The sequence below is a fragment of the Lepidochelys kempii genome, chromosome 3, assembly GCF_965140285.1.
Source record: "Lepidochelys kempii isolate rLepKem1 chromosome 3, rLepKem1.hap1, whole genome shotgun sequence".
Lineage (NCBI taxonomy): Eukaryota > Metazoa > Chordata > Testudines > Cheloniidae > Lepidochelys > Lepidochelys kempii.
In genome coordinates, this window is record NC_136382.1 from 102,549,025 (window position 1) to 102,562,864 (window position 13,840).

Below are 13,840 nucleotides of genomic sequence, written 5' to 3' on the forward strand. Positions count from 1 at the left end.
AAAAACTTTGGCCTGACAATGTCTTTTTAATTATTATTGATACCTGTATTACAATAGTGCCTGCAGGTTCAAACCAAGATCTGGGCCCCATTGTTCTAAGAGTTGTACAAACACTCAGGGACTTGTCTATGCTGCAGCCACAGCAGCGGCAGAGCCAGGGTGTACCTGTGCCACATAGCGACATAATAGCGTCTATGTTTTCTACAGTGACAGGAAGGGGTTTTCCATCGATGTAATTAATCAACTTCTTTGAGAGGCGGTAGCTAAGTCGAGAGATGAATGCTCCTATCAACCTAGCTGCATCTAAAGTGGGGGTTAGGTCAACCTAACTATGGTGCTTTGGAGCTGAGGGCTGATGTACACTACAAACTTACACTGGTATAGCTACGTCTCTCAGGGGTGTGAAAAATCCACATGCCTCAGAAGCTCTCCCGCCAACATAATGCTGTGCATATGAGCGGTTATGCTGGTGTAACTATGTCGCTCAGGGGGGGCGTCATTTAGGCTATGTCTACACTGCACTTTCATCGTTAAAATTTTTGTCACTCATGGGTGTGAAAAAACACTCTCTGGACAACAAAAGTTTTAATGACGAAAAGAGCCGGTGCGGACGGTGCTTCATCAGTGAGAGATGCTCTGCGGCCAATGAAGCTACTGCCCCTCCTTGGGGGTGGTTTTATCTTGTCCACAGGAGAGCTCTCTCCTGGAGACAAAGAGTGGCTATGCTGCCTGCCTTACAACAGCAAGGCTTTAGCGGCACGGCTGTGCCACTGTAAGGTGCGCAGTGTAAGCACAGCCTTATTTGCAGCCATCAGAGCCATAAATTATGCTGACATAAGCTGTAGGGTAGACATAGCCCCCTGGGAAAGGAGGTGGGGAGGAGTTGAGCTGTGGGAATCACTGATCTTCTTCCCGCTGGCGGGCCCACGGGAGAACTGACAAACAGCAGGGCTTTGTGGGAAAGGAAAGGGGAACTCTGAGCGCAGGGGCCACAAAGGATCCCAAGCAGACATGCCAAACCCGTGGGAAAACATGCAGAAATTGGGCTGGTTTTTGGCTTAATTGGCTTGAGAGTTGCTTGTTGGCTAGTTTGGGGCTTGTAGCGCCTTTTTGGGGGTGGGGGGGGGATCAGCGCCCGGGCAAGCACCGCGGGCAGGGGGATCTGGTCCCAGGGCCTGTTGGGGCTCTTAGGGATCGGCTTGTTTTGAACTGGGATTAGCCTGACTCGTGGCTCAGTGTGAAAGTCGGGTGCTTATCTACCGCGCGGAAGTTGGCAACTGTGACCCCAAGACGGGAGCAAGGGGAGCAAAGGCAAAAGCAGAGGGGCGCTGACTCCACCAGGGTCTGTGGGAGACGCGCGGACTGGCCCCGGTCTCCTTCTCACAGGCGGTTCCCGCCAGCGGCGCGGTTTGGCCCGAGGCAGCCGGGCCCCGCCGCTCCGCCAGAGGCTCCCGCCCGCCCCGGCACGTTGCGGTGGAAAAAAGTTTGGGCGGAAACACGTCACCCAGCTCGGGGGGGGGGGGGGGGGGGGGACACAGGCAGAGGCGACTGGGGGGGAAGGTTTTGTTGTCAGCACTGCTTGTGAACGGGAGTCAGTGACTGACAGACAGTGACACGCACGCACCGAGCAGGGCGCGTTCGGCCCCCGCCGCCCCCCTCTCCAGGGCTATCGCCGGGGATCAGGCGCTTCTGAGGACACCTCTTCCGGGAGCGCGCGGCGCTGCCGGGGTCCTCGCGCCCTTAAGTAGGTGCCGCCGAGGGCCCCGCCCCCTCTTTCGCTGGTGACTCGTAGAGGCTGCGGGGTGAGTGGGAGCTGGGCCGCGGCGCGGATTCAACCTCCGCCCGCCCGCCCGCCGGGGCATCGGGCCGGGCCTGCGGCCACCGCCACTAACCTTCTCGCTCTGCCTCTTGTGTTTCAGCAAATCCCGGGCGGGAGCGACCCCCACCGACCATGGCCGAGGAAGGGTGAGAGCCGGGGCGGGCGGGGGGCGAGTCGGGGGGCGCTGGGTCCTGGCAGCTCCGCTCGGGGAGGGGGAAAGACGCGGCCCCGCCTGGGCGATGCCGGGCTCAGCGCGCCACGTGCCGCCCATGTGGCTCCGCCGGGCGCTCCTGGCCCGGCCCAGGCCTGCGCGGCCCCGCCGCGTGTTGGGAGCCTGCGGGGTCGCCGGGCCGGGGGCTTCACCCGCAGCGGTGGGAGTCGGGCCGAGCTGCAGCAGGATTGTGTGTCCCTGCGCGCACCCCCCCACCCCCCCGGGCGGTGTGCTGTTGCTCCGGGGCTCCTAAGGCGGGAGGCTGGCAGGTGAGCGAGGCGCTCTGTCTCTGTGTTCAATTGTGTAGCATTGCTGCTGGAGGTGTAATGGATGTTAACACCGCCCTGCAAGAAGTGCTGAAGACCGCACTCATCCACGATGGCCTGGCTCGTGGTATTCGTGAAGCTGCCAAAGCCTTGGACAAGTAAGTCTTACGCTGGGGCTACGTATTGTAGCGAACAAATGTGTTTGTTTAGTTGTGTTAATGTAGGTGCAGTACCTGGTTTGTATAGGTATTTAGATATATATATTAGCCTGAAAAGGTTTTGGCTTGAAATCTGATCCTTCTGTCTACTGCTATACATAAACCCCAAAATTACAGGTTACAGTCCCAAAATGCTGGGTTTCCTGTGCTTGTGTTATGTAGTTGCATCATGTAACTGAGTGCACACAAACAAAAATAGCTTTCATGAACAGTTGTGGGAGTTTTAGCACACACAACATGATTTTAGTTTAGGAAATCTGTGTCTGAGTGTAGTTTGCTTGAGCCTCTACTTTAAATGTAGTTTAAGACTAGTATGGCCCTTGTTTTGGAGAGCTGATACATTTCTTCTAGGCCAGGGATTATTGGAAGATTGAGTTTTTTATAGACAATATCAGTCTACTAAACTTAATAGTGTGCCTTTAACTGGGGATAAAAATCTTCTCAAGATCTCCTTGAGAATAGGTCTATTTGGGAAAACCTGTCTTCAGCTTTTTGGTAACCTTTAATTTATTTTCTGGTTTCATTCGATGAACTTCTATATAATATATTGCAAAGAAAATCTTATAAAACAGAACAGGAAGCTGAAACTATGTCTGTTAACATATGGTATGTGAGTTGGTCTCAGAGCACACAGTGGCAAAGTAAGATCGAGATGCATGTGTGAATAATCTCTTTAGGTTCAGGTATATAATAGCTTTCAAAACTCCAATAAAACTACAGTGTTTGAATGATGACTCTCAAAAATGTCGGATACCCCTTCACTCTTTTTATGAGTGATAAAAGTAGTCTGACAAACCTGTAAGTTCAAGGGAATAGACAGAAAGATAATATAAAAACAGGAGTGAGAAAAGAAAAAGACAGACTATGTACAGTCAACTGCCTAAAACATACTTTAGGAAATACAGTTCTGTTGCCAAAAGAGACATTGCTTTTTGAGCTGCCTATATGTAAAACCTTATTTGTTGTAGGCTGGGTGGGGTTCGGGGGATATTAGCACAGGACCATGGTTAGTATTGATATTTAATAGGCAGATTCTTTCAAAGTGTGTTAAGTACAGTACTAGGAGCCTGCTTTTAGCCACATTCATCTCTTCAGATGATCAGATGTGTGGTGCAGGATGAAATAGATGGAGTAGCATCATGGTTGTAATCAGGTCTGGGTGTAATGACTCGGATCCTCGTGATATTCACATCTCACTTCCATTTCTTGCATGAGGAGGATCAGGAGAGATCAGAGCCAAACCCATGCCCAGGATTCAGGTGGATCCCATTCTTTTTCAATGGTGCCCTCCCGAACCTTTATCCAATATATGTTATTCATAGAACTTTAACTTGAGACATTGTGAACAACTACAGTAACTCCATTCCAGTCGCCAGCAGGGGAATAAAATTGCATACAAAGTTCCAACAACTCCAGTCATTTTAATGGTCAAAATGCATAAAGTAAAGATATAAAATTCATGGCTTGTGCTGCTGGGTTTTTTCTTGCCTGGACTCCTGTAACTGCCTTCTTTCAGGTCTCCATCACTCCCATCTTCCTCTTCAAACTATCCAAAAAGTATGTATTGCAATAGTGTACAGAGGTCCTAATAAAACTTGAGGTACTGTCATGATAGCTGCTTTGCAAACAGGCAGACAAGATCCCTGCCTTGAAGAGTTTATAATTTAAATTTCAAATATAACTAGTGGACGTACATTTTTACTTCACAATCATAGTTGTGCTAATGGATTGCTGTCATTTGAACTATGCAGTGAAGGCCTCACTTTTGCAGTTGACTGCTTGCTGTAATATGGAGGTGTGCCTATATGCAGTCATTTGGAGAATCTGGGCTCTAACTACATTACACTGCATTAAATCAAGGGCAGCGGTTCCATGTAATCAATGGTTTTTGAGATTGTTTCCAAAACTGAAGTGGATTCCTGTCAGTTAAACTAGAACTCTGATATTGATGCAGTAAATCCTTCTAAAGCTTGATTAAAAATTATTTATTCTCTTGTAAACTGAATCTGAACATATTGGTGGGATCAGATAGGTTTTACAAAAAGTTGTTAATGCAGGCAAATAGACATTGAATATTGTATTTTAGTTCATGGCTTAATTACTAATGAAAATCTATTGACTTCGGAATAACTTGTGTAACTTGTGTATAAATGTTCTTTGTTTTAGACGCCAAGCCCACCTTTGTGTACTTGCTTCAAACTGCGACGAACCCATGTATGTAAAGTTGGTTGAAGCCCTTTGTGCAGAACACCAGATCAACTTGATAAAAGTGAGTATTGAAACTTCAGTTACAAATTGAGAGCTGTATCAGTATTGTATTTAAAAATATACGTGGTGCCATAAGTGATCTGATACAGTAGTCTACTCAACCAAGACCCATTTCTGTTGGACTAACAGTTTAGTGCTATGAACTAAGCATATTAACACTACAAAACCACAAAAGTATAAAATATAAGGCAGAGGAAGAAAATTAAGCTTTTTCAGTAAGTAATGTTGAAGTCCAAGTAGACTGTGATGCATTTTGTGCATTGTAAAACTCAGTGGCTGCCACTTCTGCCTACAAATGAATTTTGTTAGTCTGAGGCTCTTAATTGCAAGTCAAAGCCACATTTACTTTCTTCAGAATCCTGTTAGAGCTGTACAATGATGATAGTTTGGCTCCCTCTACTGATATTTGTGAGGAAAGCAGCTACAAATGTTACCCAATGTTTCTGAGTGTACAGCGGCTTTGATCTTATTCTGAATGCACCAAGGAAAGTGCAGTTCTAATGTACTAATGTCTTTAACAGGTTGATGACAACAAGAAACTGGGTGAGTGGGTAGGTCTCTGCAAAATCGACAGAGAAGGAAAACCCCGCAAAGTAGTGGGCTGCAGTTGTGTGGTTGTCAAAGTAAGAGTACAAGTTTTTTCCATGTTTCCTCGGTTTCCAAAAAATAAGTAATAAACCTAGAATATAGTTTTAAATAGAAAAATATTTCTACTTTGAAAATTCAGTGCCAGTTTTCTGTTCCAGAAAAACATTGTTTCCTGTATTGAAAAAAATAGGCATACGTGAACTAACATTCGTATTTTATAATTAACTTTAGTGGTATTTTTAGAAACAAAAAATTTTACCGATCCCAGCTCAATATAATGTGTTTTCTTTTGTTGCTGGTTATTTTATAAAGCATAACTAGACATTTGAGTACAGGATTGGTAGAAAACAGTAATGTTTTAGCCTTCAAACAAATTTAATATTACCCTTTATTGGAAAAGATCTGATTCTGTTTTAACAAATAACCAAATGCCAGTAAATTATGTCTGCTTAACTTGAAAATGTTTTGCAGAAATCATTAGGATGGTGCTGGCAATAACAAAGCCATGGTACGAGCCTTAAGGACTTGCTAGTCCTTGAGGTCCCTGAAAATGGCTACATATTTTCCATAGTGGACAACACTAATGGTTACTCTGAATATTTTCATATTTCTGTCATTGTTCTGGATTTTAATAAATGGATTTCCTGTGATCGCTAAGACTTTGCCACAGATTCCATGTTATCACAACAATTAGGCATGCTTGCCTACATTTTACTATTAGGTTCCCTTAAGTCTCAGGCACTCATATGTTGTAGGGTATTTTGGAAGAGTAGCAGAGTATCTGGGAAAGTGCAGTCCACTTGAGGTTGCTAAAGGAGCACAACAAAGAGATGGTAGAAGCACGCTGCTTTTGAACACACACTTTTTGGTCAAGGTACAGGGGATTATTGGTGTTTTTGAGGGGAGTCAAGGATGAGAATAGACTTTCAAAAATACTGTGTGTGTGTGTATATATAGAGGGAAAATCTAACAGTTAGTATGCATGTTTATCACTGGATACCTTTTATCCCAACTTCTGCACAGCTCAGTTTCTTCAAACAGTGGGAAGTAGATGAGGTGTGTGCAACTTATTAGTATATTAAGGAGGCTAAAGTGAATATTTAGGGCTTGGCTACACTTGTGAGTTAGAGCGCATTAAAGCATCCCTGGGCGCCCTAGGTCACTACCCGTCCACACTGGCAAGGCACATAGAGCGCTCTGACTCCGCGGTTAGAGTGCTTTTGGTAGTCCACCTCGGCGAGTGGAATAACGTTTGATGCGCCTCGACTGCGAACGCTCTGGTGTCAGTGTGAACAAGGTGTTGCGTTACTGTGCTCTGATCGGTCTCCAGAAACGTCCCATAATCCCCTTAAGTCAAGTGGCCACTCTTGTCATTGTTTTGGAATCCCTGCAGGAAAGCGGATATGCCCTTTTAAAGCTCTGTTTCTGACAGCCAGCATGCTTATCTGCTCCAAGACAAATCAAACCATTACTGTGGAATGCTGTGTGAGAGAGAGGCAGGGGGGAGGGAGGCCTGCTGCTGTCTGAATTTACAAGACAGCGTGCTGACATGCTCTCAGCCCCCCAAAACCTACTCTCTCTCCCCGCACATACACACAGCGTGCTCCCTGTCACACTCCGCCCCATGTTGCAGTAACTTGCATGCTGGGATAGCTGTCCATAATGCACCGCTCCCAATGCTGCTGCAAATGTGGCCACGCCAGTGCGCTTGAACCTGACCGTGTGGACAGACTGCAGCGCTTTCCCTGCTGCTCTCTACGAAGGCTGGTTTAACTCAAAGCGCTCTACGTCTGCAAGTGTAGCGATGCCCAAAGAGTCTCTGGTTGTTACTCCTACCATGAGGGTGTACATGAAGAAGTATATACATACCTGTACATCGTACTTGAAGAATAAAGTTTGTGTGCCCATATTTCTAACTGCTGAATCTGAGTGTCTTCCACTAAAGTTTACCCCAACGTAGCCAAACAAAAATATATTGTAATTTAGCATTTAGCTTACTCTGAACAAAGATGTATTAATTTTCCAAAGATGTGTGTATTCCATTAATTTACTGTTTTATATTATAGGACTATGGCAAGGAATCTCAGGCCAAAGATGTCATCGAAGAATACTTCAAGTGCAAGAAATGAATGAAAAATAAATTTTGTCAAGCCTGACTAATTTGTCTTTTTTGATGGGCGGCATCTATCATGATCTCTCAAAAGTACACTTTCTAACCCCTCCTTTCATCTTAGGTCTTTTGAGGGTAGTTTATAATTCATTCAACTATATCCACGTAATTACGCAAACTCTTGCTATCAATTGTAGAGAGAACCTAATTTTGTTTTGGGGGGATTGAGAACCTCTATTGCAGCATCTGTGATGAAAATTTGGCTCCCTCTACTGAAACAAGTGAGGAAAGATGCCTGAATTGTTACCCAAATCTTCTGAGATGCAGCAAAAATTCCTTAAAACTAGCTTATTTTGGCACGTTTTAATTAACACTGGATACATTTTAAGTATGGTTTTTCTATCTTTTGAGAACTTAACTACACAGTTCTAAAGGAAATTCAGGTTTGAATTTGAGATTTCAGCTCAAATATGTTTTTATAATGCGCTGAATATAAGTAACTTTCACCCCAACCTTTGTGAGCTTCTGGATTTTGCTTTCTTATGTTTAGATATGTTCTGATAAGGAGTTCTGGCTTTGCCTTCTATCTGTGAACCAGACTAAGTAATCCTTGTAAGGTCCCATTATAAGTGAAATGCTCAGATTATTTTGACCTCTTGACCATACTTCTTCCCTACTTTGTGTACTGGCTGTGGCTTAATTCTGTTAAAAGTGAATGTTAAACTACCACTGTTCTAATTAGATTGCATTTTAGTTAGTGTGGGGAATGCACTGACTGAGTTGTGAGGGAATTTATAGGAACCAATTTGATACCTTCATGCTAATTAATGGTGAGGTGGATTTCCTTTATATAATATTGTGAAAATGTCTCTTATTGGAGTTACAATTTTCAAACTTGGCAACTAGATATTGTGATTAAAACTTGTGACAAAAGCTGGACAGCTACAAGAGTGATGTTGGCCTTAGAATGATAAAGGTCCCTTTTCCTACAACCTGAGAAGGAGTTGGCTCAGGTCATTAGGGACACCCGAGTCCAATTCAGGGCTGCCTGAGACTTCTAAAAATCCCTCTGGTGAGAAGAGAGACAAGCTGCTGCAGGGCTAGTGGCAGTAGGGAGAGAGGCTTCTCCCTACAACAGAAATAGCCAAAACGGAGTACTTGTTTAGGGGAAGGACTAACACCCTGGGCGCATAACAGGATGATACCCCTCGGGGGGGAGCGGGAGTGAAAGGTTTCCCCCTTTATTTTGTGTTTGAATATTTTTGTGTGGTGGAGTACTTTAAAGCCTAACTTGAAAATATTGATAAACATAGTGGGAAGGAAGACCCACTGTCCAGAGTGTGACTGATTTACTGCAGGCCCTCCTACAACCTGATGGGGAAATGCCTTAGTTTGTGGCTTTTGTTTAGAATTGATAGAAAATTTTTGTATACCAAATAGGGTGTTTTATCAAACGAGAAACATGAAAGCCTAAGAGTATAGATCTGGTTAATATTTGTCCATACTTTCTCAGCCCCATTTATGTCCAACTTTTTGCAATAGTTTTTTTCAGTTTTAGCCCAGGTTGGTTAAGTACTCTGAATCAAAATCACTTGCATACTCCTAGCAAGTGCACAACATTTTATATGTCGTGTTTGTGGTGCACTGCCTAGCATTGTGGTCTGAAAATAATGCTATAAACCTGATTATGTAGGAGATATGGACTTAAATATTTTAGTATTTATCACTATGCAAAACTAGAGAAGAAAGAGCCTTGGTCAAGTGTCAAGTTGGTTTTACTCTTTCCTATTCCATGAAGCCTGCTGTCTTTTGGCTGCTGATGGGAATAGCTACATCAAGGTTTGCAGACATCATCTGCAAGGGCTAGTATAACAACGTAAATGGAATTACATACACAACTACACTTGCAAAGCTGAGCATTCAAAAGTTGGGAAATGCCAGAAAAATGGTTGCCTGCACAACCATAATTCTGCTGCCTTTGCATATGCAGTTTTCTTCACAGGATTTTGGCCTTATTGCACAGAATGGATATTGCATTTTGAATGAGCAACTCTTTTAATTTTGTTACATGATTACTGTGTATTGCACCATGCCTATCATACTAAATACTGTTCAAACCCTGCTCTGATTACAGAGTATTTCCTCATAGTTTTTTCCATGGGATTCTTTGCTGTAGTTAGGAGTGCTTCACAAACAGTAGTTTATGTTTGCAACACTTTCTCTTCCCCTTCCTCCCCCGCATACCCTGGTGTGTATGTTTACACTGATAAAAGGCCTGTAGCATGGTGGCTGCTGCTGGCCCAGGTCAGCTGTCTGGTTTTGGGGCTACAAAATTGCAATGTTAGTTGGACTGGAGCCCATGTGGGAGGGAGGGACTAAGAGTCACAAGGGCCAGTCTAAGCCTGAACTCCACTAATTTTTAGCCCGGCAACCGAACTCAGCTGACCCAGGCTGTGAGACTTGGTGCTGTGGGTTTTTTGCAGTGATGATGTACCCTCTGAGGTGACCTGGTATTCCCATTTTATAGATCCATAAGAGAGCATAGGTGCCACTTGGATCCTGAAACCCCTTTCTACTCCTGCGTAATCAGAAAAAGGTGCCTAAAATCCCATGGCACCAGGGATTCCATAGTTAAATCTAAGCCTCTGCATATGTGCATAGACTCTGTTGCCTCAGGGTAGGTCAGTAGTTCCTAACCTATTTACCATTGTGGGCAGCATGTACAGCTCTCTGTTATGTGGGTTGCATCCACACTGTACTACCTGTATGGCCCTGAGGATGTCACATGGGCTGCAGCTGTGTGCTGATTGGGCCGAAGGTTGGGAACCACTGGTCTAGGTGTACATGTCATGCCTAAGTAGGCTCCTCAATCTAGGTTGTCCCCTTTGCAGAGCCTGAGCCAGTAGGTGTCCTCAAAACATGTTTAAACCTGCACAAAATGGATGCAGGGGTGTGAGGCTGGCTTACCTTTAGCTCAGTGCTTAGGGTCTGGGAGACCTGAGTTCGTTTTCCCCCTTCTATGTGATATGAAGCAGAGCTTTGAACTTGGTTTTCCCACCTCCCAGGAGTGACATAGCTATTGAACTATGGGGTATTTTAGCATTGGGGGGTGGGCCTCTCATTCTTTCCTTGTGAAGCAGTGTATGATGAATTATTAAATATGGGTTGGGCTAGGGTGAGAATGATTATAGTGCAGTGATTTAGAAATCTCACCTGAGGAGGGAGATCCACATTCAAATCCCTGTTCTGCATCAGGGAACGGTACATAACTGGACCCAGCTCCCTCACATATCAGATGAGTATCCTGACGGTACAGGCTCCTAACTCCAGGAGAGGGTTCACTGCTAAGAACGCCAACCAGAGATAGGTGCCTTCCTCTGGCCCACAGATTGCGCAGGCTTCTACAGAGGGGTAGAGCTTGTGCCCAACCTTTCTCAGGATTTCTGATTGACTGGTTTAGATGACTCCATGCTCAGCATTGGCTTTTGGGGATCCTATTCTTAGATGCCTATGCAATGTACAGAACAGTGATTCTCAACCTATTTACCATTGTGGGCCACATCCAATGCTACCTGTGTGGCCCTGAGGATGTCACATGGGCCGCAGCTGCATGCCGATTGGGCTGCAAGTTGAGAACCACTGGTATAGAATGTCTAGGCACTTAACTTGGGCTGTGGATTGCACTAAGTGGAAAAGTGCCTAAAAGGTGGTGCAATGCTGAGAGTTGCAATACCTAAATCTGTGATTCTAGGCCAGAAAGTTAAGATCAAAAGTGACCAATAATTTTGGGTGCACGATTTGAGATCCTGCTGACCTCTTTCCAAAGTACTTAACTTTTATGTGTTCAAAGCACACCCCATTAATTTCAATAGCAGCGATATGTTTTCAGCACTTTTGCAAATCAGCCCAGGGTATCAAGCCAAGCATCCACGTGATGATCTCATAACTAGTGATAACCCCTAAAATGTTTGGCTTAATTGATTTTCCCAACATCACATGGGAACTCTGTGGCAGAGGTAGGAATAGAAGCCAGTTCTGCAGTGCAGACATTTAGCTGTTAACCCAGAGACCATCCTTCCCCTCCCCATGATTCTATTCTTTGTTCATTGGACAAATGAACCATTCCGATTCATTCTCAGAGCACCATTCTGTACACCTGATGAGCCGTGGTTCTGTAGAAAAAGATGATCATGATGCATATTCCCAATGGATGTATTTCCTAACTTTTGAATGCTTGATTTTGCAACTTTAATTTTCTTCTAACATTTCTGTGATTTCACAGCTTTTTAAAAAAAACAATGTGAAGAACAAATACCATCCTATAGAAACCTAGCAATAGTGACGTGGGTAATCGGTATTGGAACCTTTAGATGTTCAGCACAAACATCAGCCACTCATGCTAATGGACTACCTGACACTTTGCTGTCATCCTTTGCATGGACCTGCATTAGAGGGAGATGAGCTGCACTTTGCCAACGGATTTCACAGCTATTTGCAGTTAACAGGAATGTTGAGACTCAGAAATCTTAGGCTATGTCTACACTACAGAAGCAATAGGGACATAGCAGCCTACAGTGATGGAAGGGGTTTTTCCACTGGTGGAGGAACACCACCCTGAACAAAGTTGCGTAGACAGAAATATTCTCTTGCTGACATAGCTGCATCTACACTGTGTATTAGGGCAGCGTAGTTACGTTGGTCAGGGTAACGGGTTTTTTCAAACCCTGATTATCATGGCTATGTCAACCTAACAAATGTAGGTCAAACCTGAGGTTCTGAAGAAGAGTGCTGTTGTGGTCACAGATGCTTATGTCTATTTCTGTGCTTCAAGGAAAGCCTGACCTGCTTCTTCTCCAGCCTGTCTGTAGAACAGGCCTATTTCTTGGCTTCTCTCCCTGGCTTCTCATCCCAGTTTTTCCTACGAGGCTCTTTACCTCAGTTTTCCTCCCAGTTTGCCTGCTGTCATGATCTGTCTTGTTCTCAGGAGAAACATACTCCTTGCTCAGTTTCTACCAGAGTAGCTCATAACAGCTGGGAGCAACAGTTGCAGGGAAAGTTCTGCTCAGTCCCTGCAGCTCCAGGTTGGAGCATGTTCAGTCATTCTCTGGGAATAGTGCATGCGCAATCTAGGCAGTATGTGGCAGCTGTCATGGGATGGAGTATGCTCAGTGCAGAATAGAATCTTCAGAGAATTTAGTTGCCAAATTCTAAGAAGTCTCTACTGAGCATGTGCAAAGTTGCTTCAGACTCTCATAATTTGGCCAGATTTGGGTATTTTGGGGAACTGCAAAAGACACATCCCAGAAACCAGCGTGACTCCCTCTCCCTTCCCACCTCACCCCCAGGTCACATTTGAAGTCACTGCTCCAAAACATGGTGGTGCTAGAGCATCTCAACAAAATAGGCACCATTTTTTAAGATGGGCTAAGCAATGTAATTTCCTCTAGACTCTTTCTCAGCAATGGTTGAACCATGAGCTGAAACCCATCGACACAAAAAAATAGCCTGAGGCTAACACCCAGCATGGAAAATTTCAGTCCCAGCAGTTACAATTCGGGAACCTTACAAAGATGTGAAAATGCTGTCATGAGAAGGGTTAGGCAACCTAAAAATAGACAATTTCACTTATTGTGCAAACGGGGGGGGGGGGGTAGGGGAGAGGGTAGGACTCATAGTAATAGCCATCTGAGGACCGTACTTGGCACTTATCCACATTTGAAGTCTGTGAGCAATAGCTGAGTTTTCTCCCCATATTTTTCATGTATATATTCATTATTTGTATTACCATATTACCTGAGTTCCCGGTTCATGACCAGGGCTCCTATTCTTCTAGTTGCCATACAAACACAACAAAAAATGGTCCCTGCTCCGAAGATCTTACATGAATTTTAAATTTTGTGTGCGGTTAAATATGGACACAAAATGATATTCTCACCCCAAAAGAAGCCAGCTTGTGGAAAAGATGATGAACAACATAGTCATAAAGAATTTCTTGTGGGGGGACCATCTCCAAAAAAGGCAGCTCAGAACAGCACTGATCCCCCTTTAATTTACTTAGATTTACATACCTTTATGTTTACATACATAAATTTACTTAATTTACATACATTTTGGCTAATTTTTATTTGCAAATATTTATACTCTCACAACTTCAGCAGGAAGGCCATTCTACCAACTAACTAAATAGCTCAATATGTTCTTTCATGTGTTCTCTTAAAGCTCTGTTCGCTAGTTCTCTTAAATTTCTATCTAATGTCTTCGTATAGATAACAATTCACAGCAGTAAATCCCATTTTTTCCTTTCTGTAAACTCCCATTACTCATCTTTTTTGATTTATGCCAAATGTAGCTATCTAGTTG

General features: G+C 44.2%; 1 protein-coding gene and 4 non-coding genes across 5 annotated transcripts; all 5 read left to right on the forward strand.

Annotated features, from left to right (window-relative positions):
- Positions 1 to 1,730: 1,730 nt before the first annotated feature.
- On the forward strand, positions 1,731 to 7,526 carry RPS12 (ribosomal protein S12). Its single transcript, XM_073337349.2, has 6 exons — positions 1,731 to 1,802; positions 1,920 to 1,965; positions 2,338 to 2,454; positions 4,681 to 4,783; positions 5,304 to 5,405; positions 7,437 to 7,526. Exons 2-6 carry the CDS (start codon positions 1,952 to 1,954, stop codon positions 7,497 to 7,499), a joined length of 399 nt encoding a protein of 132 aa, XP_073193450.1. The 5' UTR covers positions 1,731 to 1,802; positions 1,920 to 1,951; the 3' UTR covers positions 7,500 to 7,526.
- On the forward strand, positions 3,236 to 3,310 carry LOC140909832 (small nucleolar RNA SNORD101). Its single transcript, XR_012158369.1, has one exon. It is a non-coding gene; the product is annotated as a small nucleolar RNA SNORD101 (small nucleolar RNA).
- On the forward strand, positions 5,150 to 5,238 carry LOC140909845 (small nucleolar RNA SNORD100). The gene has a single exon (XR_012158381.1). It is a non-coding gene; the product is annotated as a small nucleolar RNA SNORD100 (small nucleolar RNA).
- Positions 5,799 to 5,932, forward strand: LOC140909844 (small nucleolar RNA SNORA33). Its single transcript, XR_012158380.1, has one exon. It is a non-coding gene; the product is annotated as a small nucleolar RNA SNORA33 (small nucleolar RNA).
- Positions 7,527 to 7,721: 195 nt separating the features above from the next.
- On the forward strand, positions 7,722 to 7,806 carry LOC140909846 (small nucleolar RNA SNORD100). The gene has a single exon (XR_012158382.1). It is a non-coding gene; the product is annotated as a small nucleolar RNA SNORD100 (small nucleolar RNA).
- Positions 7,807 to 13,840: the final 6,034 nt, after the last annotated feature.